General features: G+C 36.3%; 1 protein-coding gene across 18 annotated transcripts in view; it reads left to right on the forward strand.

Annotated features, from left to right (window-relative positions):
* RBM26 (RNA binding motif protein 26) overlaps positions 1-14,278 on the forward strand; it is a 64,468-nt gene extending 50,190 nt beyond the window's left edge. For 8 of the 18 annotated variants that reach the window (XM_087759085.1, XM_087759089.1, XM_087759091.1 and 5 more), the window contains 2 exons: positions 749-862; positions 5,584-7,677. In XM_087759085.1, the coding sequence (XP_087615211.1) occupies positions 749-862; positions 5,584-5,673 (204 nt within the window). In that variant the 3' untranslated portion in view covers positions 5,674-7,677. Of the gene's footprint in view, positions 1-748; positions 863-5,583; positions 7,678-7,740; positions 7,810-8,689 lie in introns of those variants that run through there. The other 10 variants (XR_015705116.1, XR_015705113.1, XR_015705114.1 and 7 more) reach the window with 10 other exon arrangements.
* The last annotated feature ends 2,565 nt before the right edge of the window (positions 14,279-16,843 follow it).

Below are 16,843 nucleotides of genomic sequence, written 5' to 3' on the forward strand. Positions count from 1 at the left end.
CTCATGTTCAGATGTCATTGAACATGTAATTGTTTCTACATTTCACATTATGCTGTGCTTTCAGATTGTACTATAAATCTTTTGTGACCATGACGGTTATTTCGGAATGTTGCTAACGCTGATTTATGCCCATTCATGTTACTTTAATTTGAACATACTATTTCCAAAGCAGCCACTTAATGCAGCTGGTACTTAGAAAGGCATGAATATCCCATAAGTTAAAAATTTTTACATTTCAATTACAACAGCTTTACAGGAAGTGGAACATTTTCCAGTAGATTAAGTTGTAATCACAAAGGGGCTTTTTTAGTTGTTTGTTGGTTTGGTTTTTTTTTAATATATTAAATCATTTGTATTTGTGAGATGTCTTGCTTCTTCCTCTAAGTTATGCATTAACAGTTTTGTGTCCGTATTTGAAAGGGCGAGAACCCATCAACATAATATTAAAAACCAGGAAGGTGTTGGTTCGGTATGTTACCCACATCACCAAATGCTTTATGGTTTTCAAAGCTTCTTTTCTTCTGGATATATTTTGATCATTTTCTGGAAAGGATGTGTGAATTCCATGTGCAGTGAATGAAGCTGTTTTGTTTTAACCTATTAATAGTAATTCAGTATGAACATATTACAACTTGGATTTTCTTTTGAAAAAGCAGGCTGTTGATTTATTTCTGGCATTTAAGTATTACTGAAGTTAATTTTTCCCCAACAAAGAAATATGTAACTAAAATGTTTAAACTTGTTTTAGGCTGCAATTCATGGATCTCGTTTTAAAGGACAAGAGTTAAAGTTGGCATGGAACAAGCCTGTAGCTAGTATGTCAGCTGTTGAAACAGAAGAAGCTGAACCTGATGAAGAAGAAGTAAGCTTGCTTTTTTTTTTTTCTTTCATTTTTGTTTTTTAAGATGAAATAACATAGCTTTTTCAAATGAAAATGATCTGTTGATTCATACTTCTAATTTTGAATCTAATTCATGTTTTGATATCAGAAAGTGGATTTATCTGTAAATACATTTCTTGTTTTCTAGGCTGTTGAAAGTCCAGATACTTTACTTTTCCTTGCAGAAGTGTTTCATTTCTTACACAACATAAAACTCTAGATGAAGATGGAAGGGGTGGGTTTGAACTTGCATGAGAGAGATTGAGGGTTTTGTCCAAAACATGGGGTTTTGTGCTATCTACTTCAGGCACTAATTTCTTAGAAGATCAAATTTCAGAATCTAATTTTCCTCTATAGAGAGCTATGGCTTGAAGGCATACAGGTGAAGGAATAATTTAGAGCATTTACTAACTTAGTTCAGACATCTAAAGTCCCCCTGCTGAGTGTTAGTCTTCATTGTGGTGCATGAAAGATATTAAAGCCTTGTCCAAATGACCTTAATTGGTTAATGTAGGAATAGTGGGGCAACATTTCTTGATGCATTTAACTCATTACACTCAAAATACTGATGTTTGTGAATTCTGAAAAATAAATGCCACTTGGGGAAGAAGTCAAGCAATCTTTTTTCTAATTCATTTACTGTCAGTTAACGGTAAATACATAATTGCCATAGAATAGCTGAAGTAGAAGTAACACCTTGAACGTGATAGTATTTTGTCTGCATCTTTTTCCTGTGATATTTTGGCAAACCTACCATAGAATCAGCTTCACAAGATTGTTCTGATACAACCAAATTCGGGGTTAGTTTTTTTACATTTTGTAGTATTCACCTTCTGGTTTTTTGGTTTTGGGGTTTTTTGTTGTTTTTTGTTTTTTTTTTTTTTTTCCTGAAGAAAGCCAGTTTGTCTATTTGCTTTCTGTCTCCAAAAATGCTAATTTTTTAGCATGTCAGCTGAAGACAGGTAGCGTAGACTACCTCCACCACTGTGTATTCATATTAGGCATTTGTGCATTCTGACTTACTAAATATTACTTTCCTTGTATACGCAAACCTCAAGCATTGTCAGATAGTAATAAGCTGTGAGTGAACAAGAGGCTACACTGGGGAATCTTCAGAGCATCCTATTTTTTGGATATATTTTGTCACTTCTCCTTCAGGGACGTATTGCCTGTGAAGACCAACAGCAATGTTTGTTGCTGCAAGGAGTCTACTTTATTCAGAGGTCTCATTGAGTAACTACTTCACTGAGACTTCTCCATTTTGCATAATGAAGGAAGGGCATGGAGGGATATGGAAACACTTCAAGAGTAAAGGATGAAAAGTACAGAGTAATTGGTAGGTGAACTACAGTGAGATTCATCTTCTAACCGCACCTGAAGACACTGAGTGTAGGAGGGAACCTCTAGAGTGTATATATAGGTAGGGGAGGAAATGGAATGAAGATAGTAACAAGCTACATGTGCTGGCTGCCCTGGCAAAGGGAAAGGACAGATTTACAGAGCCCTTGGGCCTGTATGCTTGATGACATCTTGTCAGCTGAGAAGTGTTTGTCATGGTGGAATAAATCTATTTTAGGTGATGGTTGTTCTCCTTAACAGGAGTTATCAGATATGGAAATAAAACTCAGGGAAAAGACTGTATGAGACTGTTTTCTATGATTCATAAAATGATGGCCTCATCTAAAACTTTCCAGATTTTCAAAATTTAAGTAAAAAGAGGAAGTAATGGGGGTTTTTTGTTATTAAGAAATAATTTCATTATTTGAATGTTTACCTTTATTGTAGATTTCCCCCCCCACACACCACTATTTATTTTTCTAACACTTCTTGAGTTCTGATTTTGTTCTTTAATTTAACTGTTTTTATTTGTCTCTGGACTGTTTCTGCAGTCATTCCTTGGATAATTACTCTTGTGGAAAATGTATAGGAGTTGATCTTGGATCAAAAACCCTAGCCGTTCATTGCTTTTGTATGCTTGCTGAAATCTTTGCAATAGCAAATGTGTAATATAAAAATACTGGTTTACCTATATTTTTGTTAATAGTGTTGCTGGATTCTTACTTGGCCCAGTGTTTACAGATTTTTTTTTTTTATTTAACATGATTGATGTACTTACCTCTGACCCTTTCCCGTTTTCAAAACAAGCCAAATATGTGTAGCTCTCCTATCTTCTTTCTGTAATGAGATTGGATTTTATTTGCATTTTCTACAACTGAATTAGTCCCCATAACCTTCACCAAATTTCTTTACACTAGGGGTTTCTATTCAATAATCCTTGGGAAATTTTGCATTTAAATGCCACTCTTTCCTTTTGCAAGCTTTGTATTGCTTCTGGCATTTGGTTAAGTTAGTATTTGAAGTATAATGTTATGATCCCCAGGTCCCGGATGGATGAGTTCAAGAACTTCATGTGCTGAAGTTCAACCAATTGCATAAAAGAAATTTTACATAGTTTTATTGTTTAAAATTTGGTACTTATGCAGGATTAGATTGGGGGTGAGTTAGGTTTTTATAGCCAATGGCCTGAGTTTCAGTCATACGTTCTCTATACATGTAAGATGTCTTGAATTTCTGCATCCCTATAATTCATCATGCTACTTATTTAACTTCATTGTGTAGCAGCTGTTGTAAACACATGAAAAAGGTTTCCTTCATTTTCCATGTCTAAACTACCATTTTAGTTCAGCTAACGAACACTATGCTAAAGAGGGATAGCAGGCTTAAGACTTGAGTGAAACTAAGTACCTTGATGTTTTAAAGAAAAAAAAAAGGGGGGGACCTAGATCATTCAGCAGAGCGACATTCTTAATAATGAAACAGAGCTCCTAGTCCGTTTATGAAAATATGAGGTAGGTCTTTTGGACTTGGATGCTATAGAAGATCTCTGGTGAGTAGCCACTTAATTATGAAAGCATCTAATTCTCCTATAGATGCCTTACATTCTGCACCTAGGTGCCAAACAAAAGAGTTGACTCTACTGAGTCAACAGAAGATGCCTAGGAAGAGCATAAGATGTGTAAGTAAAAATAAGCTTTTAATCATCAGTGATTTGCGGTTTGGGGACCTGTTGAGTCAGAGGTGTGGTGTCTTTGTAGTTGAAAGCCCTTGATAGGTGTTTATTTTATGAATTTGTCTGGTTTCTTTGGAATCTGAATAACACCTGTAATGTCCTGCAACAGGGAATGCTACTCTTCAACTATGTCTACCAGGAATAAGTATCTTTATATGGGACCTGCCAGCTGCATGTTTAATTTTGATGTTCTGCTCTTGCTTCAAAAAGAAAACCATCGTTCTCTCTTCAATTTCTCTGAGACACTTCATCTATATGGACTCCTGGCATATTTTCCCTCAGTTACTTTCTCTCCAGGCCAAAGAGTCCCTGTAGTTGTTACCCTATATGGAAATTGTTCCAGGCTTTTTGATCATCCCTACTGTGACTCAGCCTTGTGCACCTTAGAGTTCTGCAGTGCGTGCTATCCAGGACCTCCTCCTTTTTGACAACACTGTCGTATTTTAGCCTGCTGGACATCTAGACACCAGGGGAAGAGGCTTAAGTCCTCAGAAAGGTTCTGTGTTTTAGTCTGACTCAGAGTACCCAAGCATACATTGACAGAGAGGTCAGGTGTCAACAGAGCTGCTTTCTAAAATGCACTTTCCATAGGCAAAAGTAATGAAGATAGTAGTTTCTCCCTCTTGTAAAACAGCCTACTGGAAAGAGAGAAGGCTTAGTTCTAGGCTTTCTTCAGCCCAGAACCTCACATCTCTCCAGAAGGCTCCCTAACTTCACAAATCAACCTTCACACTTCCTGTTGAATTTGGAAATTCTGTAGCAAAAAACTACAATTACTGGACAAGATGAAAAAGCAAGGAAGACCATAACTCTTATCTAACAGCTGGGAGACATTGCTAGGGAAAGACATCCTTGTGTTTTACTTCTTTCTTTAGCTAGTGCAGAAATTGCTGTGATAGATGCAATCATCAAAAAGGTTCTGAGACGGGGTAGTTTATGTATACACCCCTGTGTCTATATGTAAACAAAAATTAAAACAACTCGCTGTTTGTTTCTTTTTTTTTTTAACTTTGCCTCTCTGAAGCCTGTAACTGTCGACCTGAAATGTTCAGGGTTTTGTGAAGTCTGTCGAGTTACTATGTTGTTACTGAAAGCAATTGAAAATACATTATTTTGTCTAACTTCCTGTAAATACCTGCCTCCCCGCCCCAATCTTTTAAATCTTTATATTGGTTTTAAGCTTGATTAAGCTGTCAAAATCAAAATGTCTCAGATTCAACCTCTTTAATACTGTGGCACAGGTGGATTAAGCTCTTGGATGAAAACAGGCGTAGTTATTGTGAATGCGCAAAAACTAACATTAGTTTTCAGCATAGCATCCTGAGTTTCATGGGTACGTTACAGCTTGGGCATGAATGATATGCTGAAGAATCAGCAGAGCTATTTATGTATGAGGTGCATATGTCCTGGTCATTTTGAAGTCCACTGAAAAGGAAAAAAAAGTTTCATTTGCCATTTATTAATATATGTATATAATACATATACATACAGTATACTTTTTTGGAAAAATTACTGTTTGCAATCAAAAAATAAATTAGTTCTTTATTAAATCACGAGTATCAGGAATTTGTATTTTGCCTTTTACGTCAGAAAATGTTAAAGATCAGCAGAGTATCATGTTTTTCTCTTGAAGTTTCAGGAAGAATCTTTGGTGGATGACTCACTGCTTCAAGATGATGATGAAGAGGAGGAGGATAATGAATCTCGTTCATGGAGAAGATGATTCAACTGATCAAAGACAATGCTAGAACTGCACCTGTGTTGCATTAGTATTACCTAATGTACTTCTGCATCTTTGTATTAAAAGGGGTTTTGTGATGAAGTTGGATTCGGATATAGACTAAAAAGCAGCTGGTCAGTTATACATTTTGAAAGATTGATGTTTGAGTTACATTTCAGTAAATGATCGCTAAAGACATCATACTAGGAACATATGCAATGTTTTTATTACATAGTTCTACAGAAAGTTACAGAATTCTTTGGGTTCTTTGTAATTTACTGAATTGGTCAAACACAAATGACCAAAAGTTGTTATAACATAGATAATTTTTGTTCTATTCCAGATACAGAATGAAAATTTGCATTTAAAATCTTTGTGAATGTTTTCAGAAATGAACAGATAACAGTACTAAACCGAAGTCTCTAAAGTTATGTATTCATAATATTGCATAGTAGTATGCTTAGGCTTTACTATGTACTAGCCTTTTGTTGGATTTGTGTACGTATTTTACCTATGGGTTTTAATGATAAAGTGTATGACTGCTTTGCATATAAGTCCTTATGACTTTAAGATGTTAAAAAATAAAGAAATGGAATGGTCTTCAAAAAAAAAAAAAGAAAAAAGAAAAAAAAAAAGCAATAACCAAAAAAGCTAAGGCAATGGTCCTTCATAATGAAAAAAAAAAAAAAAAGAAAAAAAAAAAAAAAAAAGAAAAAAGACCGTTCCAAATGGCAACCCCCACCCCCATATTCACAAAAGGAGCTCTAATCACTATCACTTATACTAAAATAGTATTGAATATAAAAAAAAAACCTCAATGTGATGATGTTTCATTTACATTAACACACAGGTTTACTCTGTTGCATAAAAGCTTTTGGATGTCTTCTGAATTTTAAACTGATTTAAGTCAAATGGTAAATAGGATAATATTCCAACCACACAGAATTTATTCTGTATCCCTGCACTGTGCAACTGTAGAAGAAAATTTGATCCCACAAAAATATATGCAGTACTGAAATGTGATTTAGAAAAATACATTAGGTGAAGTGGAATATTTGGTAGGTATTATTCTAAAAACTTTGACCACACACAGTAATGTATCTTTTTTATTCCTGTGTTTCTATGATTATGTTTTTGCATTTCAAAAGTAATACTCAGCAGATACTAAGTTCACACTATAGTGTATATTCATCATTTAAGAATGTACATACAGTAGAGTTCCTACTCCACAGAAATACTTAATTGGCTCTTTCCAACAGGGCATTCTGTTATGTGAGGTCTGAAGTTTCTCCTCCTCTTAGGAAGGGGAACTGCCTAGTCCTTGGCAGTAAAGGACCTCATTCACCAGAAAGACTTGTTTATTGCCATTTAGTGGCATTCTGCTGGTCTGTTTTCAAAAGAAAACCCATTTATTAGGTATTGGAGTTGTGGGTTTTATTTTTTTTTCCCCCCATCAACTCATTAATGAGTGCAGCATAAAAGCACTATCTCATTTATCAAATAGATGCAAGGGATAGTACTTCAGTTAACAGTATATTATCTTTAGTCCATGTTTTTGTCTTTTTGGGGGGGAGGTGGGGAAGAACTGCTGTAAGTCACGTCTGTTCCCTTTTTTTTTTAATTCCAAAATAGGAATGGAGGAAAGTAGTAGTGTCCCAGAGAGAAGAGCTCCAGCTGTAGAATTTTTGTTCTGTGCTTTTCAGTTATTTGAGGGCTTTTTGAGACCTGGGTCCTGTTTTGCGGGTTTTTGTTGTTTGTTTTTTGGGTTTGTTTTTTTTTTTTCCCCTATATCCCTGTGCGTATGCATATCTTGTTGCAAAAGTATGCACTTAAAATTTTTGTATAGTCTTTAGTTTCACATTGAAATTTCATAATTGACTGCCATGCTTGTTACAGTAAGTTCTAAATCTTGCCATAAGGAATTGTACTTGGGAAATTGGTTTCCCTTTACACTGAATTTCAGGCAAAATAAAATATTTTAAGAAGCTTTTTACCCGGTGCTCTGAATGAGCTGTTCTAGTTCACTGAATTAAATACAAGCTTTCCTACTTTTCTATTTTAATAATTTAGTACATCTGAAGGGTGCCAGATTGACAGTCCGGGAGGTGGAAGTTTTTTGTGTATTGTCTTCCAGAACAGGTACAGCACGGGAAAGGACTGTGCGTGCTGCCTTAAGGTGGTTGTGTGGCCTGCTTTGTCTGGTGCTCAAACCTGCCTTTCTTTTCACTTCAGTCAATCAACACAAGCTAATGACAGCTATTAGTGTGTTCTTTACATGGATGCTTCTTGTGAATCATGCTGTATCATGTAATTTTAAAATTAGTATTGCAAGTTTGCCTGCTTGTTTTGAATTCAGCCTGGTAATGCATCCATGCAAGATTAATTTGTTAATAACTCTTTGCACCCTGGTCTACCTGTAAGGGGATGAAACCTTTTAAAATTCTTTTTACCACCTTCCTCCCCCAAACTTCCATCAACAAAAGGTGTCAGGGGGAATTCATACTGGGGTGTATTTTGTCCCCTGCTGTTACCTTGTGGCACTCTGGGTGATTAAAACCCACCTGGATCAGAATGGCTTGGTTTACTCTCACTTTAAGAAACAACCCCAAATGTCTGTTTCAGTCAAAACTAATCTGTGATTGTAAGCCATTCAGCATAAGAGAATGATGTCCCGGTTGCAATCTAAATGAATTCTGTACATATTTCTGTCATTATCAAAATACTTTCTTGATTTCTTTTTGGCTTGCTCTGTCCTTGTGTTCCTTGTCTAGCTCTGCTCTCCCCTGCCTTTCTTGCTACTACCTTAGCCAACTCCTGTCTTTTCAGTTCAGTCAGATCCTTATTAGCATAGCCTTCAGTGAGATCTGTTGTCACCTGGAGCAGCAACCTTCCTTGTTTGAACCAACAAACCAAGCAGCCTGCTGACTTTCATTCCCTTCTTTACTTAGTTGATCCCTTTGAATGCATTCCCAAGTATGCCTCCACTATGATTAGCTAAATCATTGTATTTTTTTAACAGTTCTGCAAATGGATTTTCCTAGTCTGAAACACCAAGAGCGGGGTTACCTTGGTTTTCACCAGGCAGCTTTTCAAAATTTCTATGGAAAAAAGGTAAACATGTAAGAAGGTATTTTCTTTTCCAGCTAGATGCTAAAGGGCTTGAATAAGATGTGATCTGACATGTACTTCAATGACAATATTGTAGTAAACCACATTTGGTTGAACTACAAAAAATTTTAAGTAATGGGAGTCAGTAATTCAGACTATATTAGTCTGTCTGCAGAACAATAAAGTTACAATACTTCTTTGAAGCATTACTTACAGGCAGTGCTATTTGTATTTTTTCTTCTCTTAAAACTCACTTATTTCAAATCAGAAAACCCACAGAAGAAATAGAAGTTAGTTATTAGTGAAACAGAAAGGTACAGGACTTATTTAATGTCAAGTCTAAGCAGGTCTATTTCTTAAATAGAAAAAGCACCCATTGAAAAGTATTTGTGTAACATCAGACACTTAAATAGGTTTCTGTTCTAAACCACACTGAAAACAGTCTCTATTCCTTAACTAGAAAAGGAGTCAAAAAATATTATCCAGGTAACTTAGGTATCTGAGAACAGTGTAGCATGATGGTACCTAATTTAAAAAATCCGATTTTTTTTGTTGACCATCTAATCTGAAGAGGTTCCCAAACCAGCTAAGCTTACTATATCTGTCAGGCCTTGGATAACTTTTAATAACTGTACATTTATTTGAGGGTTTTTTTGGATAGAATGGACAATTTGTAATTATCAGTTGTCTCATGAGCATAGAAGAGCACAAAAAGATGCACAAGAATTTGGTTTTGACTCAAGGAAGTGATTTTGAATGTTCCCTGTATGTGTTTAGCTAATCCCTGAACTAGCAGGTCTCACCAAAAATAGATGGGGAAGGGCAGGGGATTTTTTTTTTCTTTCACCAGTCATACACTACTGTTGTACCAATACACGAAGTAACATAAAGGGGCATAGACCTTCAATGAAGCACCTCATTTACTGTAATTCATCATTGTTTTAATGTTGCAACTAAAAATACAGTCAGATTTAATCCTACACCACTTAGCTTTTATTACAATTAGTAAATTAAGTTACAATTAACAAATTAATATTAGAACAACTGGAACAAAGAGCAGAAATTTGAGAGGGTTGTGGGAAAAAAAAAAAGTAATTAAGTGTGAAAAATCTGAACAATTTTTGTGGTTCTTCATCATCCTGAGTGGAGCCGTTTCTTACTGTGCTGGTATATAGCACTTGATTATTTTCAAATGAACCTAAGTCAGACAAACTAGAAGTTCTTGATCAAGATTTAAAAAAAAAAAAAAATTATCAGTTACCTTTTTTCAGTTGAGCCAGTATAGCTGTAAACTAATCCTTGCTGAAAATGAACGCTTAGTTTTTGTGGACTCGTGGACTTTTATAAACACACTAGTGCTTGTCACACAATTGCCTAAATACTGTAGTTTTATAAAATAATTATTTTCATTTTTTACCTTGTCTCTGCATGTTTTATTCTGAACCATGTTTTGAATCTGTAGACATCAAAAATATTTGCAACAAAAATAGACTTAGGTGATTTCAGTCTTTTATTTAAATTCTCTTTAGATCTAATTGGGACGCTAATGAGAGGGATTTCAAGAACATACTGCACAAGAAATTTGTTTTTTTTTCCTAATGGATCATTATTTGTAAAATCCTTCTATATGTGTTAAAGCTGAAGCTTATATGAATGTTGGTACTTTGTTTTTTGTCTATGTGAGTGAAGATTTTTGTTTTTCTTCTTACAGTAAGCTTGTAATCCTGAGACCAGTTGATGTCTTTGAAAATCATCTCATCTGACCCTGTGGTATTTTATAATAATTTTGATGTTACAGTTTGAATTCTTGAATTCCGAGATCCTTCCTGCTTTGTTAGCACAAATGACTAATTCAGTTTCTCACCTTTCTCTGGCAAAGACTGGAATACCACATTCAGCAAATCTGTCTCTGCTAGCCAATGAGCTGGATTTTAGTATTTCCCTGTTAGCAACTGGGAGAAATAAATTTCGAGGCATTCCTTTTTCTGAGAAACTTCTGCAGTAGACATTTTTTCTATTTTGACCTTTGAGTTGCAGAGAGGGTAAAATTGTCTTTTTACCCTTTAACACTATTTTACTCTTCTATGTTGCGGTTTCACATAAGTTTTTTTGGATAGTGATTTGATGGGTAAATCAGAACTTTTTATATCATATACTTTTCTTTAAAAAGGAAGGGGCGGGGGGGGGGGGGGGGGCGAAGAAAGCAAACTGGTATTTACAGTTCCTCCTGACAAGCTATGGAGATTATTTGAAATCAGAAATGTTATTTACAGGCCTCAAAACTCGAACAGTGCAGATGACCATTTCCCAGTTGCTAAAGAATGCCTTCTGCTTCTTAGGCTTAATGTTCTTTTAAATGCAAAGGAAAAAAAGAAACACTAACTGCTCCAAAATTTTTTCCTAATGATCTGCAGCTAGACAGAAAATCTCAGCTCGAAGGCATACTAACTCTTCTCTCTATACAATAATTTGCTCTCTAGGGAAATGAGAAAAGTTTCTTAGGTTTTAAAGGTCATAATTTATTCTTCATCTTGCATGGAATTTTTTGCGATAAAGACGTTTGAGCCTAAATGTTTCCTCCTTGTAGAGAAAACAAAGACTTCACAAAAATGTATGTTGATCTATGCATGTAAAAATCTATATCCTTTCGCTAAAAATCTTGTGCATGTTGCTAATGCATATACGGTGTAGGTGAGATCTACAGAAGCACAGAAATGCCTTTAGGGTACAAGAAATCTTTTTACAGAGCTTCCCGGCTCTGCAGGACTCTGCTGCATAAAAGCTGAGAGAATTGTCCTTTCCATTAAAGTACCTTGTTTTTAACATGAAGAAATGTTCTTCCTCACATTTGCAAACTGTCCTTTTTCTGCTTAAAAAAAAAGGCAGTTCTGATTTTGTGGTTTTTTTTTTTTCCTTGAGATAAAGCCCTGTATTTTCTCTTTCGACTGCTAGAGGGCACTATGGCTACACAAGTGAAACAGTAACTGGAAGTAATTTGCTCCCATTTCAACACTTCTGTGATATTTTTCCTGTTTCAGTTCTCATACTAATATTTGCATTTCTTGCAGAAACCTGTATACATCTCTACCATGTCAGCAGAAATTCTATTTGTGTGAACTGAAACAGAGTATCTCTCTTTGGATTTAGGTACCAATGATAAAACATGACTCCAGGTGTTTAAATCTGAATAAAACAGAAGAACATTTCTGTGCTGCAAGAGGCATGTCTGCATCTCCTTTTCTGCTCTGGGAGTTGAATTGGTTTTTGATAGATTACAGTTGAAGTTACAGAAAACTTTGGGTAGCTACATCCTGTTTGTCAAAGCTTTTCATAAAAATTAATCTTTTAAGCATGTGTTTATGCTCTAGAATAGGGATATGCAGTGAATGGAAAGCTAAAACTTACTGCTGGAAAGTGGGGAGGACAGAAATGGCAGATGATATTACATTTTTATATAAACTACAAAGGAAATTGCCAGCATAACATTGTGTGAAGAAATTTCACCACTGTAGCCAGTTGTCTTTGCTTTATGGTAGACTCATGCTAAACACATCAAAGAATTACTACTGTAGCTCCACTAACTGGTGCAGTGTAACTACACGAAACAATTTTTCAACTATGATATGTAATACTTGTTCATTCTGGTACTTCTGATATACTGTCTGTTACTGTCTTGCCCGAGTGCATTGGGAAGCTACTGGTAGCCCGTGCGTCTCTACACTTGGAACTCTCAGTGTGCAACGTCCATGCACACAAATCACATTTAGGCCAACAACATGACTCATTCTCCGTTGTTTTCTTTTCCCTTTCAGTCATTAGTGTGATATCAGAAAATGCTGTGGTATCACAAATTTTCTTACGCTCCTCCTAAATCTCTACCTCAGCTATATGGAGATTATTATATGCTCTCTTTTTTTCTTGCAAGATGGCAGCTGTATTGTCACCTGTGGATGGACATCATATAATGCTGGAAAACTTCCAAGAAGTCAGTATCTTTGAGTTCATTTAAAGATGGAAACCTTGCTTGGCAGAAGTGATTGTGAGAAGAGAAGTTCTTGTTGAAAAAATTCTCTGGTGTTTTTTTTTTCTTATCACAATTATCTGTTTGCATTCAGATCTGATAGATCTACCCACTGCTGCTCTCAGAGAGGTATTAGATAATGTTTAAAATGATATCTCCCCCATGTGCTATTTCTACCACTTTGATAGCAAATAAAAGACATAATATCTTCATACGTATTTTGATACAATTTTTAATGATATTTTTCCATCTACATTCTCCATGGTAATATTTTACCTTAGAAAACAGAGAAGAGTAGTAGGATACTATTTATTTACTTACAAAGTTCTACAACCTTAACCTTTCTCATTGCTGGTGTTTTCAAAACTCCCCCATAGGCTGTACCATCCTTTATGTATAAGACAAAAAAAGTTGTGTAAGGTTAAGTAGAATTGCAAGTTTTATCAAGAACACAAAACCAGAAATACCCAGTAAGCAGCAAGTGGGCAGGTTTAGAAAACTTTGCTGTGGTATAGAATTGTGCAGTACAGATGTTCACAAAGGTGGATTTTCTATACCTGAGTAATTGAAATCTTGTCTGTCTTTCAAACAAATTCTAATGGTGAAGGGAAATATTACCTGCTCATACCTGAAAACTTTGCTTCCATGCATTATTCCAGTGATTGAATGGGCCTGGCTATCGAACCATAACTGCTTATCTGCTGGAACACCTTTTAAATGGGTTAATCTTTCTACAGAGAGAACAGAAAACTTCTTTCGCAGCTATACCCAGGAGTACTTATTCAGTATCTTTTTTTTTTTTTTGGGGGGGGGGGGGGAATCTGTCTACTTTTAAAATACTAAATCATTAATTTGTGAATATTTGTTTCCAGTATTCAGGGATCTGAACACTGAGGGTCCTACAAGCTACTTCTGTTGTTTTGTTCTGTCTTGTTTTTTCTGTGGTAAAATTTCATCAGTTATTTTGCAAAACTACTTTTGGAATCTGAAAAAGGCATTTTCTGATTTTAGAGTTAGGAATTATTTGTTACCAGGAGCAACATCCTGTACATAGTGTATTTAAATGTATTATTGTAATGTAGCCAAATTTATGTGTGGGAGTATTCTGTTACTGAAAAAGGTGAGATTAAAGAGCAAAGAGCAATAGCGGTAGCCTTTATGGTGGAAGAAGCTGAGAGATGGTTAACGCGCAAAGTGCTGGTCAGCAGACTTACTGCCTGACCTGAATTACAAAATAATGTTTCTATTAGAAATTATGTAAGGATATTGGCAGTGTAGCAGAATGAACTGAGCACTTCTTTCTGTTGATATATAGTGGAAAATTAAGGAACATAAGTCACCATTAGACCTTGTTAACTTTTAACAGGTTAATACTGTCTGTATTTGCAATTTTGTATTGGTGAACTTCCCACAATATTATTTGTATGTCTTCACTAAATTTATGTTTTGATAACTTTAATATTAAAATAATTTAAAATATATTAGTTTCTTCTGTTTCTGTGTTGAACTATTTCTAAACATCCTTTGAAGTGAGTTTAAAGTGCTATTTCTTTTCCATCCTCATTTACTGTAATGCTTCCTGTACTGAAAATACTGATGTGTTTGCTCTTGTACTGGCCCTTCTCTACAAATTTACTATATATTGAATTTTTTTAAGACAGCTTGCCAGGAAAACACTGAAGAAATAGCTCTGTATTAGGGGAAAAAGTTATAGAAACTGGAATCTGAAATAATAAAAAGATTAACCAGTAACATTCACTACACTGCCATTTTTAAGATGGCAGTATATCATGCTACAATACTATCTGTAGATAAGCTTTTGTTAAACTTTTAAAGTAATTTGAGTAGGTAATTACTAGTGTTTTAGTAGTCTAAAGCAGGATTGATGGCAGCTTGATTGGCTGTAGCAGTTACTAAAGTTCACATTTTATGACCTCCTTAAAAATATTAATTTAGAAGCTTATGAATTACTCTCTGGTGTCACCCTGAATTAACAAATACTGAGCTATCTTTTAGCTTTTTAATCTTTTTGTTATTAATTTCTGCCCACTACTGAACTTTATAGTGTTTTTCAAGAACTCATTTTCTAGATAGAGCAGGAGTAACTCCTTCATGGCCAGGATTAAGTTGCGCAAAATATTCTCATAAATAGTCTTGTTCCATGCCAGCATTAAAGACGACCCTGGCTGGTCACTCCTGCTCATCCTTTGTGCTTGACAGAGCAGTTATTTGTGTGATGTAGTAATTGAGGATCTGGGCTATGCATTTAAAAATGGGGTAGTCCAACTGAATTACCCCCCTAATCTACTTTACCAGGTGGCTGAAAAGACATTAGTGTTGGGGGATGCTGGGGCGGGAGTGAGGAGCTGGGATCAGTAGAGCTCTTCATCCCTCAGGTCTGGTTCAACCTGAGCTACTTCCATTGGAAACATCGGCACCACTGTGCTGTTCTCAGTTACATGTGTTTGGCTTCAGCTCTTGGTTTTTCTCTTCTCTTTCCCCAATTTACAGGAGCCAGGACAAAACATTTAACAAAGCATTTAGTGAGCAAAATGTGGAAGCTGAAGCACTTCCACAGAGGATCAGAAGAGCAACTGAGAACAGAAGCCTCGCACTTGCACAGGCTCCTCAGAAACACAAGGCATGCCGTGGTTCAACAGTGACCTGCTAAACTGAAAGCTGCATGGCCCTGCTTTTGAGCTGATGCTCTGTACCCATTTGGAAGTCAGTAAAAAGGTAGTCTTAATAGCCTCGTAAACAGGGACTTCGCTGTGGGAGCATTGGTTCCTTTTGGCATATCCCTCAGTGGTTCTGATGGAGTGGTGGGGGGAAAGGCATTCTCAGATGAGTTAAGGATCGCCTCCAAAGAAGGTGTGAGAAGCCTTGGAAGAATTTTGTCAGACCTTTTGGATCTTCACTTAGCTTATTGTGAGTATAGTAGTTCTGTGTCAAAGGCTTGTGATTCGTCCGTCAGTGCAGTGCTCATGCAGTAGCAGCAGGCTACTTAAGAGGTGCTTCTTCCGCCACGTCACCATTGTGCAGTGGGGCCACGGTGCCTGTGCTTTTGCTTCCTAGGAGATCTCAGGTTTGCCAGCTGGGTAAGACAGTTCTAAGGCTAGGCTGCAGCAGGAAGAGATCATTGCCTCTAATGGATCTGCGTAGACAAGCTAAACCATTGGAAAGGAACATAGACAATTCTGATGGCATTTAGGGACCTTAGCCAGCCAAGGGAACCAAGCAGGTGGGAAGAGAGTGGAATAAGTATAGGGACGTACCATGTGCTATAGGACTTGCAGTTAGGTTGTAGGTTAGGCAGTGTCAAGGCTGGTTTTGTTGAAGTTTGTTGGGTGTTGGTGAAATAAACTACCAATATGCAATTGTTAGAAGGAGGTGCTGAGGCAGATGGAAGCTGAGGTTTCAAGTTTTTGGCCAAACAATTGGTTATGTGCATGTTTCCTTTCCTGCAGTCCACCCACTGTCTGCCACACCTGTGGGCAGCCCAGTTTGTTGCAGAGGAGAAAAGACTTGCTATAAAAGATTTAGGAAGTACTGCTAAATCCACAGAATTGAACAAGGAAAACCTGATTTTTTTCCTTGCACTTTCACAGAGGCTTCCATCTGAAATTTTAAAATAGTATCCCAGATACCTAACAGTAGAGAAACCTTTCTTTAGTGGTTCCTTCTGGATGGCTTAGGGATCACAGAATTCAGTGTTCCTTATTATGAATCTCTATGGAGTATGTTGTGTGGTCAGTCAGTTGCTGTTTCAAAAGACTACTGTCCTCTTCCAGTCAAACAGCACTTGTGTGTTCAAGCCTGTTTGTCCAAGTGAGGTTAACTTAAACTGGTCCAGTAATGGATCTTTGCTGTTATTTAAATTGTTTGACCCTGTTGCCTGAGTCAGCAAGTTAGGAAGCAGTTACATGAGCAACATAGCAGGCAGATCATAATTTCAGATGGGAAAATGGATGATGAGCTACTGTAGTATAGGAATATAGGATCCTCTTGGCCATCATGGCTGCAGAATAAGCTGGAAGGTACAGC

The sequence above is a fragment of the Nipponia nippon genome, unplaced genomic scaffold (assembly GCF_047370975.1).
Source record: "Nipponia nippon isolate SJK-2023a ecotype South Korea unplaced genomic scaffold, ASM4737097v1 scaffold_2, whole genome shotgun sequence".
Classification (NCBI taxonomy): Eukaryota; Metazoa; Chordata; class Aves; order Pelecaniformes; family Threskiornithidae; genus Nipponia; species Nipponia nippon.